Here is a 25,835-nt window from a genome sequence, read left to right on the forward strand (position 1 = left end):
CTAACACGCGCTGCCACGCCCTGTCGGCCAACAGTCGGTCCGCAGTGTTGCGCGCTTCGACGTTCTCGCGGTTCTGCGAGTACGCGATATCGTGCTCCTTGCACGCTGCGTCCAACGGATTGATTCCCGGATCACCTCGAGCCAGTCTCTCGGCCAATTTCGTGCCAGGTCCGCAGTACTGATAGCCCGGCACGTGCAGTTCGATGGGCAGTCGGTTGATGAACTTGTTCAGGAGACCTCGTCCAGTGCGCATCACGCCGATGAATGGTGGCTGAGGGTATATAAGCGCGCTATTTATACCCCCGACGACTCAGTCATGGATTTCCGCGAGCACACGCGCAAGTTACCGGTGATGAATTTCGATGCACTCGTTGAGCAACGAGCACCGCGCACGCGTCACGGAGAGTTACTGCCCGCCAGTATACGCGCAGTCTTCTGCGGACCGTCCAACTGCGGCAAGACCAACGCGCTGCTCGCGCTCATCACGCATCCCAATGGACTGCGATTCGAGAACGTCTACGTATACTCCAAGTCGCTGAATCAACCGAAGTACGGACTGCTGGAGAAACTCCTCGCACCGCTCCGGGGTATCGAGTACTTTGCCTTCAGCGAGCACGATCAAGTCGTGTCGCCGGAGGATGCGCGACCCAATTCCATCATCGTGTTCGACGACATAGCATGCGAGAAGCAGGACAACGTCAGAGCCTTCTACTGCATGGGCCGTCACAAGAACGTCGATTGCTTCTACCTGTGTCAGTCGTACGCTCAGATTCCCAAGCACCTGGTGCGCGATAACGTCAATCTCCTGGTGATCTTTCGCCAGGACGAGATGAACCTGCGCCACGTCTACGACGATCACGTCAACACGGACATGCCGTACGCGCGGTTCAGAGACTTGTGCTCCGCCTGCTGGAACGACACCGATCACGGATTCCTCGTAATCGATAAGGAGCGCGGTAGCGGATCCGGCAGGTACAGAAAGGGCTTCGACCGTTTCGCCATAAATATATCGCGCACCGCGTGACTCCGCGCAGTACATCATGGACGGCCGAAGTGCGAGGGCCGAGAAACGAACGCTCAGCCAGCTGGAGAAGATGAGGGATGCCGTTAAACGCAAGTACGCGCTTCTGAAGGCTGACAAGCAATCGATGGAGAGGGCGCTCGACGAAACTTTCAAACCAATCGTCCAGCCGCTCGAACGTCTCGTTAATGCACATAAGAAGCCTAATGAGATGGAAAATTCCTTCAAAACGGCCTACTACGATGCGGAAGAGTGGTCGGAGCCGGCTGAATGGCCCGCAACCAAACAGAGTCCCGCAGTCGACGAATGGCTTCAACGACGCGAGGTTCGCAGCCCCGCAGTCGATGAATGGCTTCAACGACACGAGGCTCGCAGCCCCGCAACCAAACGGAGTCCCGCAGTCGGCGAGAGTCCTGCAACCAAACGAAGTCCCGCAGTCGATGAATGGCTTCACGAGGCTCGCAGCCCCGCAGTCGGCGAGAGTCCTGCAACCAAACGGAGTCCCGCAGTCGGCGAGAGTCCTGCAACCAAACGGAGTCCCGCAGTCGGTGAATGGCTTCACGAGGCTCGCAGCCCCGCTGATCCACGCGAGGAATATTATGACGTGCTGGAGGAGGAAGTGCCGACTGTCAGCAAATATCTTCACATGCTCAACACGAACAGGAAGAAGTATCTCGACACGACTTACGGAGTTCGAAAAATGCCGGACGGTAGAACGATGATCGGAGACTCGTCCATTCGTTTTGAGACGGGGAGCATCGTCGTGGGTGATGCCAAGTACTGATCGAGCGTCGGGTTGCTCGAACTGCTCTTCCGAAAGGAGCCTGACTCTCGTCTCGTTAGCGCGGAAGACGGTAACACGTATGGGACGATTCTGCGAAGTACGAACGCCTACAGGAAACACTACAGTCCGGACGAGGATATTCGCAAGCAAAACAGCAGCAAGTACAAGAACTACGTGGCACCCTTCGTACCGCAGAAGACCGGTAGTGCCTTGCCACGATACAAGGTCGCGCGAAGGAACACGCGAATGGATTACGTGTACTGGGACGATCCGAACGAGTTGGTCGATCGTCTGCGTCTGCTGCTGGCCGAGCGATCGGCCGGCAATCCCAGTCACACCAACGAGATCGTCTCGATCATCGAGGAGTTGTGCGAGGCCGGTATCGTCATATAGTAGGCGCACGCGCGCGAGGAAGCCTCAGTCGAACAATGAGCGTCGATGTGTTCGGACGTCAATTGGGACGAATCGAGGGTGGTACGCGTGGTCCTCCAGGAGTTGGATTCAAGCTCACAACCGACGGTCAGTACGACGTCGATAACAAGAAACTGTGCAACGTCGCCGAGGCGAGTGAACCGAGTGACGCCGTTAATTTGAGTACGCTGAACAAATTGCTGCACGCTACAACTCGCCTGAGAGAGGACACCGACGAAGTGCAAGTGAACATACAGATTCTGCGGGATCAAGTGAATGAGAAGCTACGGATACTGGACGGTAACGTTGAAACGACTCTGAAGTTAGCCAAACGCAATTCTGAGGTAATCGAGACGTTGCTGCATGGAAAATGAACGTGAGAGATTGGTGGAAGAGCTGCACAAACCGGCACGCCGAAATTACCCACGACGCAAGTTCGAGGCTCGGGGGCTCGACGAGACGTGGCAGGCGGATCTCGTGGAGATGCAACCGTATGCCCGAGAGAACCGAGGTGTCAGGTACTTGCTCACCATCATCGACGCGCTATCCAAGTTCGCGTGGGCCGTGCCCGTCAAGCGAAAGACCGGCGAGGATGTAACTGCCGCGATGGAACTGGTGTTCCGTCAGGGCCGAGTCCCGCGGAATCTGCAGACCGATCAAGGCAAGGAATTCTACAACGCGCCATTCAAGCGACTCATGAGCCGGCACCGCATCAATCATTACTCGACGTACAGTAATCTCAAAGCGTCCATCGTCGAACGATTCAATCGCACGCTCAAGAACAAGATGTGGTTGCAGTTCAGTCTGCGCGGCTCCTACAAGTGGCTCGACATTCTGCCCGAGCTCGTAGCCGCGTACAACGGTAGCAAACATCGTACTATCGGTATGAAACCGAGTGAAGTGACCGCTGATCATGTCGAAACGCTGCTACGACAGCCACGCGCACGCCGGCGCAGAGCGCCCAAGTTCGATCTCGGCGACAAGGTTCGAGTGAGCAAGAACAAGCACGTCTTCGAGAAAGGCTACACCCCCAACTGGACGACGGAAATATTCACGGTGAGCCGAGTGGTGACGTCAACGGAGCCGATAACGTACAAACTAAAGGACTATCAAGACAAGCCCATCGCCGGTGGATTCTACGAAGAGGAGCTCCTACGAGTCAAATACCCCGACACGTATCTCGTGGAGAAAGTATTGAAGAAGCGCGGCGATAAAGTATACGTTAAGTGGTTGGGATTCAATAATTCACACAACAGTTGGATAAATAAGAACGATTTGTAATTTATTCAATAAATGTTTTTTTTTCATCAAAAGTGTTTGATTCAATTTTCCGGGTAGATACTTCAGAAGCAATCGCTCGTCGACAACTGTTTGATGCTGAATTCGATTTGTGGTATCTTGCCGGGCAGGTACTTCAGAAGCAATCGCTCGTCGACGACTGTTTGCGCCATCTGCTCAAACATCTTCGGATCCTTCTCGAACGCCGTTGAGATGCGTCTCGGTAGGAAGACTTGGGATTCGTTGTCGAGAGTGGCGACAGCTCTCAGGCCATACTTCGTAGTGACTTGCCTCAGATCGGTGACATGATATATGCTGTTGACGCACAACTCCGTCAGTTTCTTCGTTGGCAGGAAATCCTCGAGCAGAGCGATTTTGTTGAGCTTCTCGACGGTGTCCATCGTGCTGCTGTGAAGAACGGCTGCGAGTTCGCTGTTAATATACCCGCCATCCCCACTCAGGGCGCAGGTGGTGGTGGTAGCTGCGGCGGTGGTGGTGGCAGTAGTGGTGGTGGTAGCTGCGGTGGTGGTGGTGGTGGTGGTGGTGGCAGTGGCGGTGGTGGTGGCGGGGCCCTGAAATGCCCCCATGGCAACGTGTCCGTGCTGCCGGGTAGGAGAATGCGTTTGTCGTCGTGAGCACTGAGCGCCACTTTCGACTGCCTCTCCGTAAACACATTGTGCAAGCGTGATCTGATTACGCATTGCACTCGTCGTTGCGCCTTTTTGTCTCGGAGACATCGCAGAAAGTCGTCGAATGTGATGCTCGCCTCGACCACGCTCCTCTTCACGCCCTTGACCCTCTTGATGCGATCACGCCCCTCCACACGGACGCAATACATCTTACTGCGCAAGCCCACGAACTCGGTCATGATGCGGCCGTTGCACTCATCCTTCATAAGGCCGATCACCTTTTTATTGGCCTGTGGCATGCCAAACCGGTTGTTCGGCGGGTAATCGGACGTGTCGAATCGCTTGATATCGCGCTTCATGATGGCATAGATGTCGTTGCAGCGAATCTCGTAGAGCAGGCTGTCGGTGTCGGTGTAGAGGAGCTTGCATCGATCGTCGAATTCCCGCTTCATGTACTCGTAGTGGAAGTCGTATACGTGGATCTTCGATAGGTCCAGCACGCTCAGCCCCACGTAGATCGGCTTATTGAGATAAACCTCCGTCTTCGTGAGCTGAATCGCCACGAGGTTCTCCCCGAAGATGGAGCAGCTATGGAAATTCGGCTTGGCGATGAGTGCTTCGGCCCCGTAGCGCCCACCCCACTTCCTCACCAGCTTCACAGTCACGTGTTTGCGTACGTTCTCCATCGTCTTGCCGAACACCGCGTTGTTCATGAGTTTGTAGAGATTCTTCTCAAACTCATTCCGCGCCCGTTTTCGCAACTCGCTGTTCAGCTCGATGTAGGGTCGTAGCCATGCGGACTGTCTGAACTTCAAGACGCGATGGACGCGTACGAGTTTCATCCCCTGCTGCACAGCCTGCTTCAAGTTGCGGTAGTGGAGGATGTAGCGCTTCTTCGGCTCCAGCGTAGTCATGAGCTTGTTCTGTTTCGAGCCGGGGGCGCTCTTGTGCTCGGGACACAGCGGCAGGTCTTTGTGCGAGTCGTGACAATTCTCCGGGTAGTCGAGATCCACTTCGAGGATGTATCCGACAGGCGAGTCGTCCGGCACATTGAGGAAGTCGACGTTATGGCCGGTGAACCACTCGAAGCCTCCTTGCGGCAGGTACTCCATCATCGCTCGGCCATACAAATTGTTCACGTCGAAGTACATCAGATACTTGGCCTCCTCATTGGCGTCGTAGTCGCTCATGTATTTGTTGTTGGCCCGGGCGTATCGGTTGGAGCACTGGCTAATACCCCCGCGTATTCCTTGCTCGACGAAGAGGTGCATATCGGGGTCGGTGAGGAGTTCTAGCTGGACCTGGGTGTACCTAAACATCGCGTCCCAAGAGTAGCCTGGCAGTGTGTAGTAGTGGGCGGGGTCCAGGCCGTATGCTGCGACAGAGTTGTTGCGGAAGTTCTCGAAGACATCGGCAAGGAGAAGCACATCCGTTTTCAAGTACAGGTCCGAGTATTCGCCCAAGCTCCGGATCTCGAACTCGTCCCACACTCTCTTGGCGTGCTCGTAGTCCGCGTCCGAGATGTCGCTGCCCGTCAGTGAACTGTGGAAGCTCGCTTTTGGCGGTAGCTCGATATCCTGCAATTTGTCCACAGAGTCGGCGTACTCGTAGGGGAACACACCCTTCCTCGTGAGCAGCTCGAATTTCTCATCGGACAGGTGGGGGAATTCACCCCTCACGATCCGCAGCTCACTCAAGTCCGATGCTAGTTTTTCCAGCGACGACGCCATGAAGCGGAACGAGTCGATGAAGCGAAACTTCACATCGCTGCCGGCAACGTGCTTCGTGAACGAGATGTAGCGTTCCTTCGTCTCGGGCAAGACCTCGACTGGACCGGGGAAGCATGTGGCGATTTCCCGTATGATGAAGTGCGAGTCGTAGCCGGTGAGATTGTGGAAGACGATGGGCACGGTCCTCGAGTCCTGATAGTTCAGGTTGCACTCGTTGTGCGCTGCTCCGCGGTACTTGCCCGTCAGATGGCAGTGGTCTCTCACTCGGTCGCCGCCCAATAGGGGTTTCTGGCAGATGTGGCACTCGATGGCGTTGTGGAACTCTCGGACCTGTTGCCGCGTCAGTGCTTCCATGGGCCGAGGGTTCGCGTGAACATTGTCCAGTTCTTGAGCGAAGTTCTGCAGCTCCCTGACGAACCATTCCGCGGGCTTCGGCCCCCTGTGACTGCGGTAGCGCGATAGTGAGTCGTCGTAGCTACACTTCACATAGTACCCCACGCTGAATGCCTCGTGGCTCTGATAGGCATTCTCGTCCCGGGTCGGTTTCAGCAAGCACTCGAAGTCGGCATACATGATGAAAGGTACGCGCTCCTTGTGCCCATGGTTCTTGAAACGAAGCATCCTGTTCGCCCATTTGGGCATGGTGACCTTGCACTTGTTGACTTTCTTGCAATCAACTTCGTGTGCTGCCAGCTTGTCTTCGGTGTGGTAGAAGTGGAGGCAGCGATCGCAGATGTGCAGTTTGCGCTTACCGTTCGACAATTGGGTTGATACCAGACGAGACAGGTCCTTAATCCACACGTAATGGAGCCTCGGGATCGCGTAGCACTCCTCATCCTCTTCCTCACCCTCCTCCTCCACGTAATGGTCCTGCACTAGGAGTAGATTGACGTGTCGTTGCTTCTTCGCATCCGTCACGTGTAGGGGCAACACGTCGAAGTCATGCTTCTTCTTCTTCAATATGTAGACGTTGACTGAGACCTCGTTTTGCTTCTCGAATTTGGAGATTTTACGTGGCTCCACGGGGAACTCGATCCCGTCAAAGTTTAATTCCTGCTCGTACCGTCTGTATTCGGAGACACGGTTGGAATAATTGGTGGGATGAAGCGCCGATAGTATGGCCCACTTGAAGCACTGCTCGTCGTTGTTCTGGACGTTGATGCAGGCGTTCTTGTTTCGTATCTTGGCCGGCAGATCCACGTAAGAGCTGCCACGCATCGGATTGAACTTGTTGATGTGCAGCGTCATGTTGATGATGGAATGCAACGACCAGCCTGAACCTTGCTCCTCGAATTCCTCCAGATCCGTCTGAATGGGCTCCTGAATGTTCTCCGCGAACCATCGGCGTATATCAGTGGTGCCGAAGATCGGTGCTGCCTTCGTGTTGAAGAACTTCGTATCGAACACCTCTTCATCATTCTTCATAACGGTGAATTTTGCGGCAAGCACGGCGTAAACCTTGACCGCATTCGATCCCTTACTCTGCAGAACGTTGTTGATTTTCGCTTCCAGAAAGTTCCAGGATAGCAATGAGGTGGGACTGTAGAGAGCAACGATTGGCTGCTGAGCGTGGGGGTAAAGAGCAACGCAGGTGGGAGGTATAAAAGAGGCGAGCATCCACTTGCAAGCATCAGTTCGAGGATGGAGTTCGTGGTGGACTTCCAGGGCTTCAAGCGACCCTTCAACGAGTTCGTCTACAAGGAGGTGGCGATGGTTGCTCTCGAAGACGATGCCCAGCCGTCGGTCTATTTGTTCGAGTCGCCGCACAGATGGAGCTATCTACCGGCCAAGTACCAGAGCGAGAATCGGTGGTTGGAGGAAAACTATCATGGGCTCAACTGGAACAGCGGCACCGTGCCCTATGACGAGGCGCACGAGATCTTCTTCAGCAGACTACGAGAAGCCAGCAAGGTGTACGTGAAGGGGTTCGAGAAGAAGAGATGTCTCGAGAAAATTCTACCCCGGGTCTACAATCTCGACGACATTGCCTGCCCATCGCTCCGTCAATTGACCGCGAACGCTACCGACTCGTGCACCAATCACAAGAGCGGATGGAATCCTTCCCATTGCGCGGTGAACAACGCGTGCGCGCTGAAAACATGGCTCCTCCTCCGACAGCAAGCGGACTCTACCGAGTGCATCCCCGAAACGACGACGTTGAAAGACTATTTTACCCAGTGTGACTTTTCATCCATCGAAAATGTAAATTCTCTTTGAATAAAAGTGGTAAAAAAAGAATTGAGGCTCAGTTTGTTTGGGTGGTCGCTTTTTTGACGACCGTTTATTTTTTTTACATTTTTTTTAATTTTTTTTAAATTTTTTACATTTTTTTTTTTAATTTTTTAAATATTTTTAATACATTTAAGCAACCGTTGAGCCGTAGTGGGTGGTCTCAACGGTGCTGTGCTTTTGCGTACCCAAGGGTCGGCGTTTTCTTTAGCAGGGCCCTTGGGTACGATAATACGCACCCTCTTCCTAGATGGAGCAGCCTTCAGGGGAGGGATAAGAATTGATTTTCTTTTAACATCCCCTGAGGGCTGCTTCATTTTTGGAGCGGGAGGGTTATCATCTTCGGAGAGGAAGAGGTCGTCCTCGAGGATAGACCTTTTCCCCTCCTCCGATGCTGGAGCTGGTGCCGGTGATGGTGCTGGTGCTGGTGATGGTGCTGGTGCTGGTGATGGTGCTGGTGCTGGGGATGGTACTGGTGATGATGCTGGGGATGGTGCTGGTGCGGGTGGTGGCTCCTCAATCCCCGCAAATGCCGGCAGCGGGAGGTCCAGCACCTGCCGGCCGAAGCGGGGATCCCACTCGTGCATGCCGCACAAGCACACGTTGTTGTACACCTGCAAAATGTGGTGATTTCAAAAAAGGTACATGAGAGAATTATTATGGGATAGACTTACCATTGTCGCTCCTGGAAATTCTCTGAAATCCAAGCGATACTCGCCGCCTTATATGCTCGTCCAGCCGAGGCTTCGCACACGAGAGATCCCACTAGCCAAATCGCCATCTATCGGCATTTACGCGAACTATACGGCGCGCGGACTTTGAATGTTTGAGCTCAATGTTTGGGTTAGAGCTCAGTTCGATGTTTGGGTTTGTTTGGGTTTGTTTGGGTTAGAGCTCAGTTCGATCACATGTTTGGGTTTGTTTGGGTTTGTTTGGGTTAGAGCTCAGTTCGATCACATGTTTGGGTCTGTTTGGGTTAGAGCTCAGTTCGATCACATGTTTGGGTTTGTTTGGGTTAGAGCTCAGTTCGATCACATGTTTGGGTTTGTTTGGGTTAGAGCTCAGTTCGATCACATGTTTGGGTTTGTTTGGGTTAGAGCTCAGTTCGATGTTTGGGTTTGTTTGGGTTTGGGCTGCCATCTTTATTACCGGCCGTTTGGGTTTGGGCGGCCATCTTCATTACCGACCGTTTGGGTTTGTTTGGGTTTGAGCAGGGAATCTACTTTACCGACGGTCGGTAAGGTAGATCCCTACATGGTGCGGAACCCGCATAGCTCTACTACTGACGAGAAATTTTTCTCGAAAATAGATCTTAAATTTCAAATGCGTGCCTATTTTTTAAAAATCAATATTTTTTCAAATCCCTATGTACTTCTCTTCAAAATATCATACCCTAGAGAAAAAAGGTTGGAACAACTACATTGATGGTCCCTTGTTTCCTGATCATATCCCGAAACGTGTAAAAAAAATCCATAAAAAAAATGATAAAACAAAGTGTAAATACTTTCAACAAAACAATTCGAAAAAAATTTCAAACCGATGCTCCATTCTTCTTATGTTATTCTAAAAGCTAAATCAATTGACAAAAAATTTGATCTAAGTTACGTGCAGCATTAAAATTGATAATGTCGATTCGAGGCCACGTATTTAAGGGTAATTCGGAATATTCATTCTTATGGGAGAACTATCAAGAACTTGAGAGAGTTCTAATGAATCAAAAAAGTTACCATTTGAGTTACGTGCAGCACTAAAATTTATGATATCAATTGAAGGATAAGCATTTTATTAGTAATTCCGAGTTTTATTATTATGAAATTGTTCTATGGAGCGTTTGAATCCAAAAAACAATCACATCAAAGGTATTGTAATTTGTTACTCTATGGTGGCAGAGATTTAGAAGAAAATCGATTCCCCTCAACAAATTATGTTTGAATATGTGTTAAAAGTACTTGTCCGGCCCATCACTTTTCATTTAAATTTTTCACTTAAATAAAAATCAGGGCCCTTCTAGGACTGATGGATCATAAGTATGAATACAGAGGGGATTGAGAAAGTTATTTCCAAATAATTTTTACTTTGCGTCAAATTAATAACAATTGCAAATCAATTCTCCTATAATATACAAGGGATATTACTGTACATCGATAAATAAACGAAAAGCATTTTGCAACAATAAACATGTTTAAGCTTCTAGAATGACCCCCCAGTTTATATTACAATGACAGCAATTTTAACTTTTCCTTTCTTCCAGCGAAATAATTCCATCTATATATATATATATATATATTAGGGTGATTCGTTTTGAGCGAACATTTTTTTTTCTTTACTCCCGCAGCCAAATATCATTCTTTACGCTGAAAAAAAGACCCTGTCCAAAGGGGATCTCTGAATTTTAATTCTAAGTACTTTTTTTTCAATTTTGAAGATTTCCTATTTAAAATACACGTAAATTTTTATTTTTTTTTCTTTAATTTTTATAACTTTACGGCATTTGATGGTATCATCACACCCACAAATAGGTTTTCTTCAGAATTGAACGCTCTACAAAAGTCCCCATTGCAGCGAAACCGTAACTCACACTGGTGAGTAATTGCGGGTCGCTAAACCTGATTTTTTCATGATATTATCATGAGTTTAGCCATTATCTCGTTAACAACGAGAGCTACAGAAAAAATGTGAATAATGAACTTTTAGGAAATTTAATTTCCTACAAAAAAGGTCTTATAAATGTAAGCGATACAATTGATAGTTTGAGAGATATTCAACATTTAGAAAAATAATTTGCTGAGAATCGATAAAATTGCTAGTTTTATGTCTTTTAAATCATCAAAACACTCAAAAAAAGTTATTTATTTTTTCATAAATAATATTTTTATAATTATTGGAAAACGTAATATGACATTAATAAGAATTTTTTCATTTAATAATTGTTTATTTATTACCAACCTTTTTATATGAAGAATCATTTAATCATTTCAATACACCTTCGTTTTCAATTTTAAATTCAGTTGAGTTACAGAGTAAATAACCTAGCATTGCTATCCAAAATAATTTTATTTTCTGAAACCCAATTTTAATTACTATAAAAAACGAAATTTTGTCAATTTGTGTCGTTATCAGTTCACTAAGTGTTAAGGTGATTTATCACTTGCGTAAGTGCGAGAGAAATTGCTGCAAAATGGTTACACGGTTCACTCGGACACTCTTGATTTTTCGAGAAAAATAAACGTTACACCTCTGATAAAATGAGAATAGCATGTAACTCATATTTTCTTTGAAATATCAAGCTACTTGCAATAAACCGTGCAACAGGATTTTTACCGATTGAACAAGTAATAGATCACCAATTAGTCATTGTCTAGTTGAATTTCAAATTAATATAAAAAGGTTAAAATTGATCATTGTGATCATTGAAAATTGTATAATTTCTCATGACGAATTTGTGAAGCCATAAACCTAGCAATTTTATCGATTTTCAGCAAATTATTTTTCTAAATGTTGAATATCTCTCAAACTATCAATTGTATGGCTTACATTTATAAGACCTTTTTTGTAGGAAATTAAATTTCCTAAAAGTTCATTATTCACATTTTTTCTGTAGCTCTCGTTCTTAACGAGATAATGTCTAATCTCATGATAATATCAGGAAAAAATCAGGTTTAGCAAAGCGCAATTACTCACCAGTGTGAGTTACGCTTTCGCTGCAATGGGGACTTTTTTAGAGCGTTCAATTCTGAAGAAATCCTATTTGTGGGTGTGATGATACCATCAAATGCCGCAGAGTTATGAAAATTAAAGAAAAAAAAATAAAAATTTACGTGTATGTTAAATAGGAAATCTTCAAAATTGAAAAAAAAGTACTTAGAATTAAAATTCAGAGCTCCCCTTTGGACAGGGTCTTTTTTTCAGCATAAAGAATGATATTAGGCTGCGGGAGTAAAGAAAAAAAAATGTTCGCTCAAAACAAATCACCCTAATATATATATCTGTTGCGTGACTGACTGAAGGCAGGAGACCACTTTAGGAGCGTAAAAAACAGGTATTTTTTGGGATTTTTTTTAGAGGGAATAAAATAATCCGATTATTTCCAAATTTGGACAAAAGTTTATTGGAACTGTTAAGTATTCAAAAGAATTTTTTTTTCCGGGATGACCAAAGAAATGGCGGCGGTATTAAGGAGCTCCGGACGCCTGTTTCCCGCGACATCGAAAACTGCTGCAGTTGCCACTCTTTTTCGGTTGATCTGAAAAAGATTTAATAAGGGTCATTCTTTTACTGACATATTAAGGGGAAGGATATACCTATAAAAGGATGAAAAAGTGCAAAATTCAAAATTTGGGAGCCTTTTTACTCCAAAGTTCGAATTTTCGACCATTTTTTCGACATATTTGACCCCCAAAAAATTATTTATTTACACGCTACTTTTGAAACTTTAGGTATATCCTTCCGATAATATTACTGAGAGTAACCTCACAAAATTTCATCCAAATCGGTCGATAACTTTTTGAGCTACAACACGAGCAGTTTTTGAAAAAGTAGTTTCGAGATAATCGCGTTTAAAGTTTCAACATGAGAAAATGATTAATTGTAGTAACTTACGGATTAATCGGCTATTCCAGGCGCGTACAATAGTCCTTCGACTTCCTCGAAAAACTGATTTTCCTCCGCTAGCTGCTTTTTCCGGGCTGTACGAGCTTCTTTTGTCGTAGAAAGACTCCTCCGGTCCTCTCGTGCAATTCGCGCCTCATCGGTGGTTTCGGCGAAAACTCTGCAGTTGGTACCAACGATTATGTCCAATGCATTCATAATCCTCAGGATCGAAGAAAAGCCATCATTAAACACCCCAGCAGCAAAAATTTACCCTTTGCTTGCAAACAGCACAGATTAAAATTTCTGATAGAGCCATAAAAACTGTTAAAAACTCAATCATTCTATATGCGTGCAAAGGATTTGTACGAATATCCTCTGTGCACCCAGTCTTTAGTTTTTTAGCACTTGCACTTGCACCGTCACTTGTACTCGACCCGAAATTCTCCCCGCTCTCATCAACGAATTGATTTCCTTGAAATCGTTTTTTTTTTAACACACTTCCGAGCTATATTACCTCGTGTTCCTTTTATATAGTTCGGCATTTTCGTTTTGAAAATTCAACCGTTCACGACAAACTTTCGAGCTAAACTGATTCTATTGCTCGAGCAACGTTTCGTTTCGCATACCTAGAGTTTCACACTATATAGATATATATATAATAGCATTCACATGAAAAGGAGTAGCAGAGCGTTCCAAAAAAATTCCCCGAAACAGCTGCTTGACCATACAAAAGGTAAACAAAGGAAGCAAAGGTCGCTCTGCCTCTAACGGCCCGAGCCACCTGACCGCATATTGTTCCCGCACTCCAAATGCGATAACTCTGTATATATTCGATATTTTGAGTTTTCCTTTGGTCATAATATTCTTTTGGTATCATACTTTCGAAATATGTAATAAAAAAAAAAATCGATTTTTTGAAAATTCTGAAGTGGTCTCCTGCCTGAATGACTGACTGACTGACTGACTGACAGACAACGCATATAGAAAATGAAAAAAAAAAAATAATTTTTTTTGGGTAGAGAACGAACAAAATCCGTTCTTAGTGAGCGTCCCGTGAAAAACGGCACCATTGGCTCAAGCTCGGTGCAGTACAGCGCCAACTATACGCGATGGTTGGACGACCGTTGGCGATACAACATGGCCAACCGTAGAACCATGGTTGGAGTGATAGCTACGGTCCTACGGTAGGCTAGAGCTCGGGACCAGTATCGGCCCAGCGTTAGTCTGGACAACGGCCCAACGCTGGGCCGGTGTTTGCCCAATGCTAGCCCCACATTCACCCAGCGTCATTCCCCAGCGAATGCCTGTTATCGATTATTTAATTAAATAATATTTATATTCAATCATGCTTATTTTATCACTCTATACAATTATCCGTCATTGTGAAAATTTTGATTCGTTAAAAAAAAAACAGTTCCGTATATTTTCTTTAGAGTTGAAATTCTTCAGAGGGGATTTGAACTGCCTACCTACAACTTTCCTACTTAATGGCTGCCTAGTTTGTCCGAGACGCTAACCACTACACTATCGACTACTTCCTATTTTTGCATCAACATTCTCCCAATAAAATTTCGGGCCCATTCTGGTATTGTATTATGTATATATTGAAATAACTTTTTTAATTCTCAACCAATTTAGACCAAATTTGGTACATAACCATAAAATCTCCGGAAACAAAATTTCATGTAATTCGATAACTCATTAGCTCGTACGAATTTTGGTAAGAAAACTGAAAAAAGTTTATCACTCAGCCGATTAACTAATAAAGTCGAAAAAATTAAATGACTAATCTGTATATTATTAAAAGGTTTTTTTTTTACCAAGGAGTTGCGGAAATCCTTTTTACGGATTCCATGTAGTCTTACGGACTACATGGGTATGTGGGACTCCCAAAAAAACAGGCCTACCCACTAAAACCGCCACCTCCTTGTTGTCCTTCCCCCCAGCCAGGGACTATGTTGATATTACTTCTGACTGGGGGTTCTGTCTGTGTTCGTTCGTCCGTTCTGTCCCACCGTTCTCGTAACGTCGCGTCACTCCGTCTGCTCAGTCATCTGTCAAGCAGCCGTCCGCGTTCTTCCGTCTCAGTATTGTTTCCGTGAAAGTGGCGACTAAGCGCCACCATTCCGGTTCGTGCAGCATCACCTCGACGATGTTATCGGGGGAGATGCTGCCAACCGTTGTCTCCAGTTCTCGTCTGAGTCCTGTCCAGCGGACGCATACGAAAAACGGGTGTTCCGCGTCGTCTCGTTCGTGTCCACAGTACTTACAGTCCGGTGTCCGTACTCTGTTCATTCTGTGGAGGTACCGTCGGAAGGAACCGTGACCCGTCAGGAGCTGGGTAACGTAAAAATTTACGTCGCCAAACTTCCTTCCGAGCCACGGCCTCAGGTCCCGTATAAGTCGTCTCGTCCAGTTACCATCGTGTCCGTTTGTCCACCGTCCTTGCCATTCGTCGATCGTCCTTTCGCGCTCGGCTACTGTCGCGTTCTTCCGTCCTATGTCTGCGCTGCTCCCCTAGATCCTCTCGCGCTCAAAGGCAAGGAGGTCCACGGGAATTACGCCCGCCACCACCAGAACAGCTTGTGCAAAGACTGTTTGGTAGGAGCAAGCGATTCGCAGCGCTCCCTGTCTCTGTACCATAGTCATCGTTTTACAGTACTTTTTCGTCTTCGGGGAGTCTGCCCATATTTCCGCGGCGTATAGGAGGATCGAGTGGGCTGTTGCCATAAGCAGTCGCCATTTCTCCGGTCTCGGTCCCGTCGTGTTTGCCATCAGGCGGCTCAAGGATGCTATCTTCTCTGCCGCCCTCTGAGCCGTCTTCTGTATATGAGGCCAGAAGGTCATCTTCGTATCAAGGGTTACCCCAAGGTACTTGACTTCCCCCTTGGTCTCCGTCTCATACGTCCCCACTCTCATGGGAAGTATGGTCTGTATGCGTCTTCTCGTAAGAAACGTCAGTTCCATCTTTTCAGTTGCGAGTTGCAGTCCGTGGTCTGTCATCCAACGTCCAACTCGTCTCATGGTCTGGTTCAACGTTAGCTGCGCCAGCTCGGGAGATCGCTCTGTGATCACCACCGCTACGTCATCAGCGTAGGCGACGAGGGTCACTCCGAGCGGCATCCCAAGCCGAAGCCGGCTGTCGTATAAGCCATTCCAGAAGTCAGGTCTCAGTATCGACCCCTGAGCAGCCCCAGCGGTGACCTGTCTTGTTACCTGTTCTTCGATCGTCTCGCACGTTATTCGTCTGTTTTTCAGGTAATCCTCCACAACCCGAGCCAAGTATGATGGGATCCCGAAGTTGATTTTCAGCGCCTCCAAGATATCCACCCACCTGGCCGAGTTGAAAGCCTTCCTGATGTCCAGCGTCGCCAGCAGCACGACAGGTCGGGCTGCGTGGCAGTGTCTGTCCAGTTCCAGGAAAGAGTCAACCACCTTTTGGATTGCTCCAATCGTCGATCGACCCCTCCTGAAACCGAACTGCAAGTCGGAGAGACCCCCTCCGGCCTGCATCGCGTCCGTCAGTCTCGGTCTCAGTAATTGTTCGTAGAGTTTACCTGTCGTGTCGAGTAAACTCAACGGTCGGTAGGCCGAGGGCGTGTTAGGGTCGCCCTTACCTTTCGGGATAAGGACGAGCCTCGCATCTTTCCACCGATCGCTGAACGTTCCTGTCGTCAAGCACGTGTTGTACAGGTCGAGAAGTATCCCCGGCCGTAGGCGAGCCACGAGCCGGAGGATCTCAGCCGGTACTCCGTCTGGTCCCGGCGCCTTACCAGTCTTCATCGCCTTCGTTGCTCTGGTGAGCTCCTCAGCGACAAAGACGGGGGGCGCCGGCACGTCAGCGTCGTCCGTCACGTTCGTCCGTATCGGGTGCGGCGGAAACAATCCGTCAACAATCCGTCCTGCTGTTTCGGCATCTTTGAGTTCTGGTGGAACTCGAGCCCCTAGTTTGCCGGTCACAATTTTGTAACCGGTTCCCCAGGGATCCTCGGTCACCTCCTCGCAGAGCTTCTTCCAGCATCGCGTCTTGCTGTCCCGTATTGCCTTCGTCAGCGTCTTCCGTGCTGTTTTGTATATGGCCTGAAGGTTTTCCCTTTCGGGTCCGCCCCCAGCCCTCGTCACTCGTCGCCGATTAGCCAGGCAAATCCTGCGCAATTCGGCGATCTCGTCCGTCCACCAGTATTGTGGTCGTCTTTTCTGTATCTGTCGTCGTTTCGGCATTAGTTTGGCCGTCTCGCCGTCAGTCTCTCCGCCCTTTGCCGGCCAGTCAGCTCGGGGGGAATTTTCGTCATCGGAGCTGGTGCTGCCATCAACTCCTCAGAAAATTTACGTCCGTCGAGTTTGTCGAGGTTCCACCGCGGGGGTCGGTGGGAGCTAGTTCGTCTTGTTTCTGTCCGTCCTGCCACTTCGAAGGTGATGTACTGGTGATCGCTGGCTGTATAGTCCTCGATCACCCGCCACCCCCTCAGCCGTGACAGGATTCCGTCCGACGTCAGCGTCACGTCAGGGATGGAGTCTCCGAACCCTGGTCGTCTGTACGTTGGCGTATTTCCCGTGTTTACCACTACCAGGTCCAGCTTTGCGGCCATTTCCAGTAGCAGTCGTCCGCGTCTGTTCGTTTCTGTCATTCCCCACTCGGTTTCCCTCGCGTTGAGATCCCCCGCAACGATGACATCCCCGGGCAGGTCCCTGATTCCGTCTTCTAGGAGCGCCGCCTTCCTCTCGAATTCCGCCGCAGTGCAGTTGGGCGTCAGGTAGACGCTGACGTAAGTGACAGCGCCCACCCTGGCCCAGACGAAATCGTCCCCTACTCCACGGTCGGAGACTCGCGATTGGGTGGCCCCCGTTACCCAGATAGCCGTGGTCTCTGTCTCGTTCGTGATGTACGTCTGGGTCGTCCTTTTCCTGTATGGTTCACACAGGATCAGGATGTCCGCGTCATGTTCGTCGGCTATCTGTGGTAGGAGCATGTCTGCGGTCCTACTTCGGTTCAGGTTTCCCTGAACTATTTTGTCCATCTTCCGGCCTGCTTCCGGCACTCCTCCAGCGCGGCTCGGAACATGGCACACCTACCCGTTCCGGCGAGGTGCACTACGTCCTTGTACCGGGCCTCGGAGCACAGTGGACAGACCGGTTTGTTTTTACAGTCCGTCGCATGGTGTCCGGATGCGCCGCATTTGCGGCAACATTTCGTCCTGTCCACGTCCTTGCAGTCGGCTTTTACGTGGCCGAAGCCAAGGCACCTGTAACATTTCGTGACCGTCAGTCGTTTCCGAACGCGGCAATGCACCCAGCCTATTCCGATCCTGCCGCGCCGGAGCAGCGCATCGGCTTCCCGCGAATCAAGTTCGCAGACCGCCATGTACTGCTCGGCACGGTTCGGACCGAAAATGTGAACTCGAAAGTCCACGTCTCGTCCCGTCTCTCGTCTCAGAGCGTCCCTCACGACATCCGGAGTCGCATCGCAGTCCAGGTCCATGATCTCCAGTTGAACCTTGGAGGTCAGAGCCCTGACGCTGCCCGCTTCCCCTATTGCGTCCTGTATCTCTCGCTCAAATTCGTCCCGTTTGTCTGGCTTGCTTGCGTCCGCCTGCAGCTTCAGCAGGCACAAACCGTTTTTGGTCTTCCTCAGAGTCGTCACCTGCACGTGACTCTTCTTCGGATCCACCGTCGACCGTATCTTCCGTACTATGTCCGAGTACGTCATGTCCGTTCCCGGTTTGACGAGAACAGCCTTTCCCCTTTGCCGGGGGGCCGGGCCGCTCCCGACAGCTCGGGTTGTCGCGTCTGTCTTCTTTTTTGTTTGGTTTTTGTCCCTCCGTGTAACTGTCTGCCAGTCCGCGGCCTGTTCCGTCGTCGGTGGCCTCTTTTGAGAGGACTCCGGCGTGGTCCCAGTCGGCGACCGTTTCCGTTTCGTCCGTGGCGTCTCTTTGTCGTTCATGTTGCCCGTCGACGTCTTGTCACTGTCTACAAGACGGCCCTTTGTAGCTGCTTCCATCTGCGTATGCAGCGCGATGTCAACAGTCTCCAGGATCGTCTTGATTCCTGTCTTTACCGTCATGTTCATGTTTTTTTGTACGTTAGCTGCTTTGGCCATTTTCGTCGCAGTCTCGTGGATGAGCCGCAGCAGTTCCGTCAAGTCATGTTTGACGCCCGTTGTTGTTGCTGTTCGTTTCGTCGTTTGTATCGCGTTGTCAACGGCGGAAGCATAGCTTGCCGCGCTGCTTCCGCTGGAGACGCTGTCCGTCCTTTGTCGTCTCGATATGTTCAGTAACGTCTTGTTCGTCTCTTTGTTCCGTGTCGTCCTCCTCGTCACCGTGCACAAAGTGCGGCCCTCAAAATCCGTGCCGCTGTCCGTGGCCACCGGGGCTTTCACCCGATCGGAACCCGGGGTGGATTTCCCCTGAGGAGGGGTTACCACTTGAGGTAAGTCCTTATTTTGTTCGTGCATGTCCATTTTTGTCTGTCCCATCGTGCTACGGGTCCCTCGTGGTCGCGACTCCACGAACCGCGCTGGGACAACGCACGGCCCCTGAGGTCCCCCCCCTCCCTGTGTGTTCAGTGTTCCCCCCTGTCGAGTCTGCGTGGGTGTGAGTGCCCGTGATGACAAACCGGGCTCCATTCACGGGGAGAGCCCGTTTATAGGGATCCCCTTCATACGCTTTCGGGCGACTCTGTTTATAGGAGTCCCCAGACATTCGCTTTTCGGTAGGACCCGTTTATAGGGTCCCCGAGCATTCACGTCCCCGGTTTGTCGAAAGGCGTGTGCGTGTAAGTGTTTGTGTAGTGTGTGAGTGTGAGTGTGTGTATGTGTGTCCAGAGCCCTGCTAGCCGCATGCAAAAGAACGCGTTGCCCGCCCTGCACGTGAGAAATCTCGGACGTAGGGTTGGATTTTGCAGAGCTTATTATTATTATTATTATTATTATTATTATTATTATTATTATTATTATTATTATTATACAAAAATTTTAATTCGTTTGCAATATCAAAAAAATGAAGACAACAAAACATGTATCCACCGAATATTATATATACTGAAAAAAAAAATTACTTCAAAGATTCGATTATTTTGTTGAGTGCGAGCAACAACATATTCTTGGATTAATAACAAATCGGTTGATGAACAATAAATGGATGACCAGAAGTTGATCATCAATGGCTGCCGTTTGCAAGACAGTGTTGGCTGAGTCTAGGCTGATGAGCAGATACCGATTGTGTATCTAAACCCGAGGTACGGTACAATGACGGCCACCAATGGTTGGCTGCCAGTCATGAACTGACACCAGCCAAGGCGCGGGCGATTATCGGGTTCCATTGCTCAAGTTCGGCATTGGCTATAAGTGTGGGCAAGTATACTGGCCCGTGCTCGGGCCCAACGCCGAGTCCCAACGGTCGGTTGCCAGTTATGAACCGACACCGGCCGAGAGTTGGCTGGTTGTTGGATCGCAACGCCCAAGTTTAGCAATGACTAAACGTGGGCAAACATGCTGGCCCGTGCTCGGGTCCAACGGTCGTTTACCGAATATCGAGCGAAGCATTGGCAATATGGTAAGCATCGGCAACTTTTTCACGGGATATAGATTAATTGAAAAATCACACACACACACACACACACACACACACACACACACACACACACACACACACACACACACACACACACACACACACACACACACACACACACACACACACACACACACACACACACACACACACACACACACACACACACACACACACACACACACACACACACACACACACACACACACACACACGCACACGCGCACGCGCACACCAGCACACACGCACACCAGCACACACGCACACACGCACACGCTCACGCACACACACATACATACACATCCGGACATTCTTATAGATATGAATTATCGACGTTTTGTGACAGTTTAAGCACATTGCTATTGAACACTGGAAAAATAAAAATTTCACCATCACATAGCTTCCTGTATGAGGAAGCAAAAGTAACGACTCCGCGTAGGCGGCGAGTTGGAAATTTAGAAATAAATACATGTTTCATGTATGATGGATCTGAAATTATCAACGTATCTCAGGATTTTTTGAATATTCACACTGAATAGGGTTTTCGAATGTGAATTTTTTGAAGTTTTTCCATAGCCAACTCGGTACTGATCTTTTTTTGACAATCGAAGTCTGCAGATGTTTTTTGACATAGCACATTTTGACAGATCGTTTTCTGACGCTGACGTTTAGAGATCGACAAATTTATTTACTATCATCGGGGAAACGACACAAGGATATATTTCATTTTCGATATTTATATAAATAAAAATTTATCGAAACGAGTAAAGACATAGCAAGGACGTGTACTGAAATAAAAGAGACGAATAACCCTCTGGAACTTAGTACACGACTTCATACGGAAATCACTGAATTCGGAATAAACGTATACCTGTATACGCATACCTGTACACAGTATCACATAGGTCATATGGTAATCTGTGTTGGATCAAGAGACTCGGTAGAGTCTCGTGACAAGTACATTGACAACCCTGTCGTCTGCTGGCCCTAGCTCGCCGAGACTATATTATCTCTGGAATAAACCAATTCGCGGTGGTGGGGGTAAAACTGGCATGTGATTTTCTAGATTTGTTGTAAAGCGAAAATCAGTTTGGAGACTAATTTTCAAAATCCCTTTCGAATGAGCCCAAAGTCAATGTGATCGGTGCCGTAATTGCTGAAAAAAAACTTTGCACAGGCCTAAGATTATGCAAAAGTTACTAACACACTTATGAACTGGAGGTATCTGTATACGCGTTCTGACCGACACATATAAGAGCATTTTGATGCCCTTCATAGCCAATCCGCACCGAGAAAATACCGGTTTCAATCAATCGCCGATTAGAAAACTTCTCAATGGTCCTGTCGTCTATCTTCACACCGTCGGTCTTCTTGTAACATCATCGTTCCCATGTTTGTTTTATGATACTCTACGTTCAGACGCTGAAAGCGTGTAAGCACCCAAGTCGAACGCACCCTTCGTGTCACATAATTTATATCTACTGTCAAAATAAATTCTTTCGGTCACCGTCTGCGTAAATTCGTTCATCGTTCATATAATAAAATTTCGGGAAAACAGTGCGAGATGTGTAAATTCGATTCACAGTTCTTATATAACTGTAAAATGTGTTATGCGAATTTCGTGAAAACAGTGCGGTTTAGATCAATCTCATGGCTATGTGTTCGCAAGTGTTTGTTAATATATTGTTACGTCCCGGTATGATTTGATCTTACCGTGGTCGCAAACTACGCTTCAGTTTCGGTCAGCTGTGAGAGACCGGGGATTGAAGCGGTGTCGAGTGACAGACGAACCCTTTTATTTTACAATTTGGATGGAACCCACTTACCTTTTCGCTGTTGCTTAAGATATTCGAGAAGAGTGCGGTGATATCTGTGGCAATGGTGAGGTCCCTCGTTCTGGTACCACCCGGTATGCAGCCGACGGCGATTGGAAAGAGACGAGTGGAGAATAGCGGGCGGAACCGTTGTTCGCGGATATATTCGCGCGGATGAAATAAAAATGGACCTCCGCGCGAGTAATGTTTGAAGATGACAAATTATATTCAAAATTTAGAACGGATTAAGTGATACCATTTACATTGATATTTTGTATTTTATCAGAGCGACCAAAGCGGGAGGAGAACCGTTCGGTTTGATTTGCGGATCAAGACTAACTGCCCTTTTTCATTTTTCCCACTGACTCCGGCTATGTTGTCCGAGTCAGTCGAAAATGCTTAGGCCGAGGTTCCCATGATCTTGGATTGATGCTTCAGCATTTTCTCATGGCGAACCGTCTCACGGCGTTCGTCGCTGCTGAGTTGGGTTTTCTTATCTCTAAGCGAGGCGGACCGCGAGCGGTTCGTCTCTTCGGATAATTATTTTATTCACGTACTATATTACGTTGTATCTCTTATTAAAATAGGCATAATTTTTGGGGCAAAGTATCGAGACGAATCTCCAGGACGTAACAATATAAACATTAAGGTTGGGAAATGTCTCCTTGTATAAACACTTTGACTTTTACGTTTATTTTGTTACATAATTTTCTTGCAATCATTTGTTCTTATTTGGTTAAATTTTCAACAGGAGAGTTGCGAGAAAAAAAAACGTTCGTTCATTATAACCTCAAACGCTCTTTCCAAACTGTGTGCCTTCCTAAATTGTATGTCATGCAATTATATTGAAAAAAATCTCGCGAAATTGGTTGTATATAAATGAAATCATTTAAATTAAAAAAAATGTTGATTAAATAAAAGTGTCTAATCTAGTGCATTCTAATATTTTTAACTCCCGACTGCCCGCAGGGCCAAAAGACGGGAGGTATGCGTTTCACTGCGATCAGTGGGTGGGGGGATATTCCTTTGTCGCCAGTTTTTTCGAAAACGGTGATAGTTGTCTTAACCAATTTTGTGCTTGTCCTTCTGTGAGTGGCAGAGAGTGTTCTAAAGCAAATTTAATCAAAATCTATTGAATATTTTCCTTTTTAATTGATATTTACGCTATACTCAGTTTAAATATATCGCATCATATTCCACTATCGACTACTTCACGCTGTTCTGGATCGCCTTTCAATCAGCTCTCAGCTATTAGCGATCCGCACTACCGATGGCGGCGCTCGTGTCCCACGGAAATATGGCGCTATTGAAGTGCAATTTTGACAACAATTATACATGATTTTTATTAATTTTTTTTCCTAAATTATTTCTGGAATTAACGACACGAATGTAAAAAAAATGCACCACTGATTTGTTACTCTTCCACTTTTTTTCCTCTATTACTCAACCCATGAATCGAGACGTCTGCTATTTGTTGTGGACACTGCATGTGAAACGGAGAATGCAAGCTGATGCGAAGCTAATAAACAAATTGGGAAACTTGACAAAAGAAAGGCTTATTGTGTGCAGGACACTGAATTGTCGGATATTCAGCTCACAGTGATGTTACAACGTTGTGTCACATTTTTGGACATTTTTTCTCGAAGTACATGTTCAAAATATACAGTACTTATTAGGACAGTTAATCATTCATTTTTTTCTTAGTACAACGTGTACAATTAATACGACGATCGAAAAAAAAAATCAACAATTTCATTAACTTTTTTTCATTCAATAAGACTGATTTGATGGTATTCTACAAAAAAACCAAAAAATAACGATTGATAGGCAAAAATAAAGGAAGAAAACTCCCGAGTGAAAAAATTATATAGTGTATTGAAAAATATAGTGAAAACGAGAAAATATCATGTAAAATAATAATAAAAATTATTGGGACTGAGAAATCGTAGTGAACTTTAAAAAGTATGAAATAATAAATGTTTTAGTAAATAAAAATTATTGGGACTAAGAAATCGTAGTGAACTTTAAAAATTATGAAATAATAAATTTTTTAGTAATAAAAAAATGAGTGTTCGAAAAAACAACTTTGTTAAAAAAAATGTTTGAAAAAAAGGTTTAAAAAAAATTTATGTTATAAAAAACAACTTTGTAAAAATAATGTTTTAAAAAAACATTTAAAAAACTCCCGACTGAAAAATTATATAGCGTATTTAAAATGAAACGAAGTCAAGAAAAAATGAATGTTAGAAAAAAACAATATTGTAAAAAAAGGATATGCGTTTCCAGAAAATGATTTTAAACTCTTTTTCTTAAGAAAATTGCAGTAAACTTTGAAAAGACTGAAATAAAAATAGATTAATAATAAGATAGATAAGAAACCATTTAATACAACTCCCTCGAGATTCGATTTTTATGGTTAATATCGATTGATGGTAGTTAAGTCATTTATATATGAAAATAAATATTTTAATATAGTAATTGTCGAAGTTGAATGATTGTACAAAGAATGAAGGTGATAATAAATAAAAAATTTTACACACAAACAACTAAAATATGTTATAATCATAATGGAATTTAATATTTGTCGGGAGAAGTCTCTAATCAAATCATTGAGTAAGAGTTAGAGACATCTCCCGACAAATATTAAACTCCATTATGATTATAACATATTTTAGTTGTTTGTGTGTAAAATTTTTTATTTATTATCACCTTCATTATATTGTAACTAGGCTCAAATGAAGTGGAAAATTATAACGAATCGAAGAAAATGAATGAAAAGGTTAAAACTTGTAGAAAAATTTGTATTATTTCAATTAGAGCGAGACGCGTGCTTACGGCGCATGCGCGGGGGTAAGCGTTCATGGGCTATAGGAACCCGAACGTGACTTTTCCCGATTTTACGAATAAAATTGAAATTAACGATATTAAATAAAACAATGAGGTCAAATCATGCAACTAATTAAATAATGGCAATTTTCATTAGAATTTTATTATTTTAAAGTCACGCTGAGCTAAAAATTATTAAAAGCGGAATTCGGCGCATCGGGCAAAATAGCGATCAGCCAATAGCAAGGCGCGAATCATGGCAAAGAACCAATAGAGAAGCCCGTCACAAGAGAATGCGCAGAACACGTCCGAAACAGGCAAATTCGGCGTTTTTTGAGTGGGGAACGGGGTATAAGAGTCGGTGCACGGCTCATTCGGGAGGAGTCCTTCCTCAAAATTCTGACTCGGAACAAAAAGGCTGACCTCAAACACCCTTCTTGATTTTGGCAAGCAACCTAACCTATTATCCTAATTTTTCCTGGATGCCTGGAATCTCGGAGCGATTCGGCGACGTTTCAATCCCAGAGTCCAGGGTCCGCACCTAACCTCTAAACTTTCAAAATTTCCGTTGCACGGGATCTCGGAGCGATTCGGTGACGTTTCAATCCCAGAGCCTGGGGTTTGTTCCTTAACTTAACCAATTTTTATTTCTTTTTTGCTTGCTAGAATCAGGGATGATTTTTCTTGTAAATTGATTTGTAAATTTGTAAATTCTCTTTTTAAATTCAAAGTTGAAACTAATCGAGTCCGAGTCAAACAAAACCGAGATTTCTGTAAAGTTTGTAAATCGTGTAAATTTCAAATAATCAAAAAGGCCGCGGTACGAATTTGAGGTTATATCGCGTCAAACCTATAATAATTTCTTTTATTGTATAAAATCGAAACACGATTGAATTATTGCAACTATTATTTTGAAAATAGGCGAAAAACGCGTAAATTAAAAATTGTTTGAAAC

At 46.4% G+C, this 25,835-nt stretch overlaps 2 protein-coding genes across 6 annotated transcripts in view; one reads left to right on the forward strand and one right to left on the reverse strand.

Moving 5' to 3' along the window:
- The window catches only part of LOC122413486 (membralin), a 758,197-nt gene that overhangs the window by 78,902 nt on the left and 653,460 nt on the right, over positions 1–25,835 (forward strand). The window lies entirely within an intron of this gene.
- Positions 3,952–7,470, reverse strand: LOC122413825 (uncharacterized). The gene has a single exon (XM_043424434.1). The coding sequence runs from the start codon at positions 7,468–7,470 to the stop codon at positions 3,952–3,954; it is 3,519 nt and encodes a 1,172-aa protein (XP_043280369.1).

Source organism: Venturia canescens, chromosome 7 (genome assembly GCF_019457755.1).
Source record: "Venturia canescens isolate UGA chromosome 7, ASM1945775v1, whole genome shotgun sequence".
NCBI lineage: Eukaryota > Metazoa > Arthropoda > Insecta > Hymenoptera > Ichneumonidae > Venturia > Venturia canescens.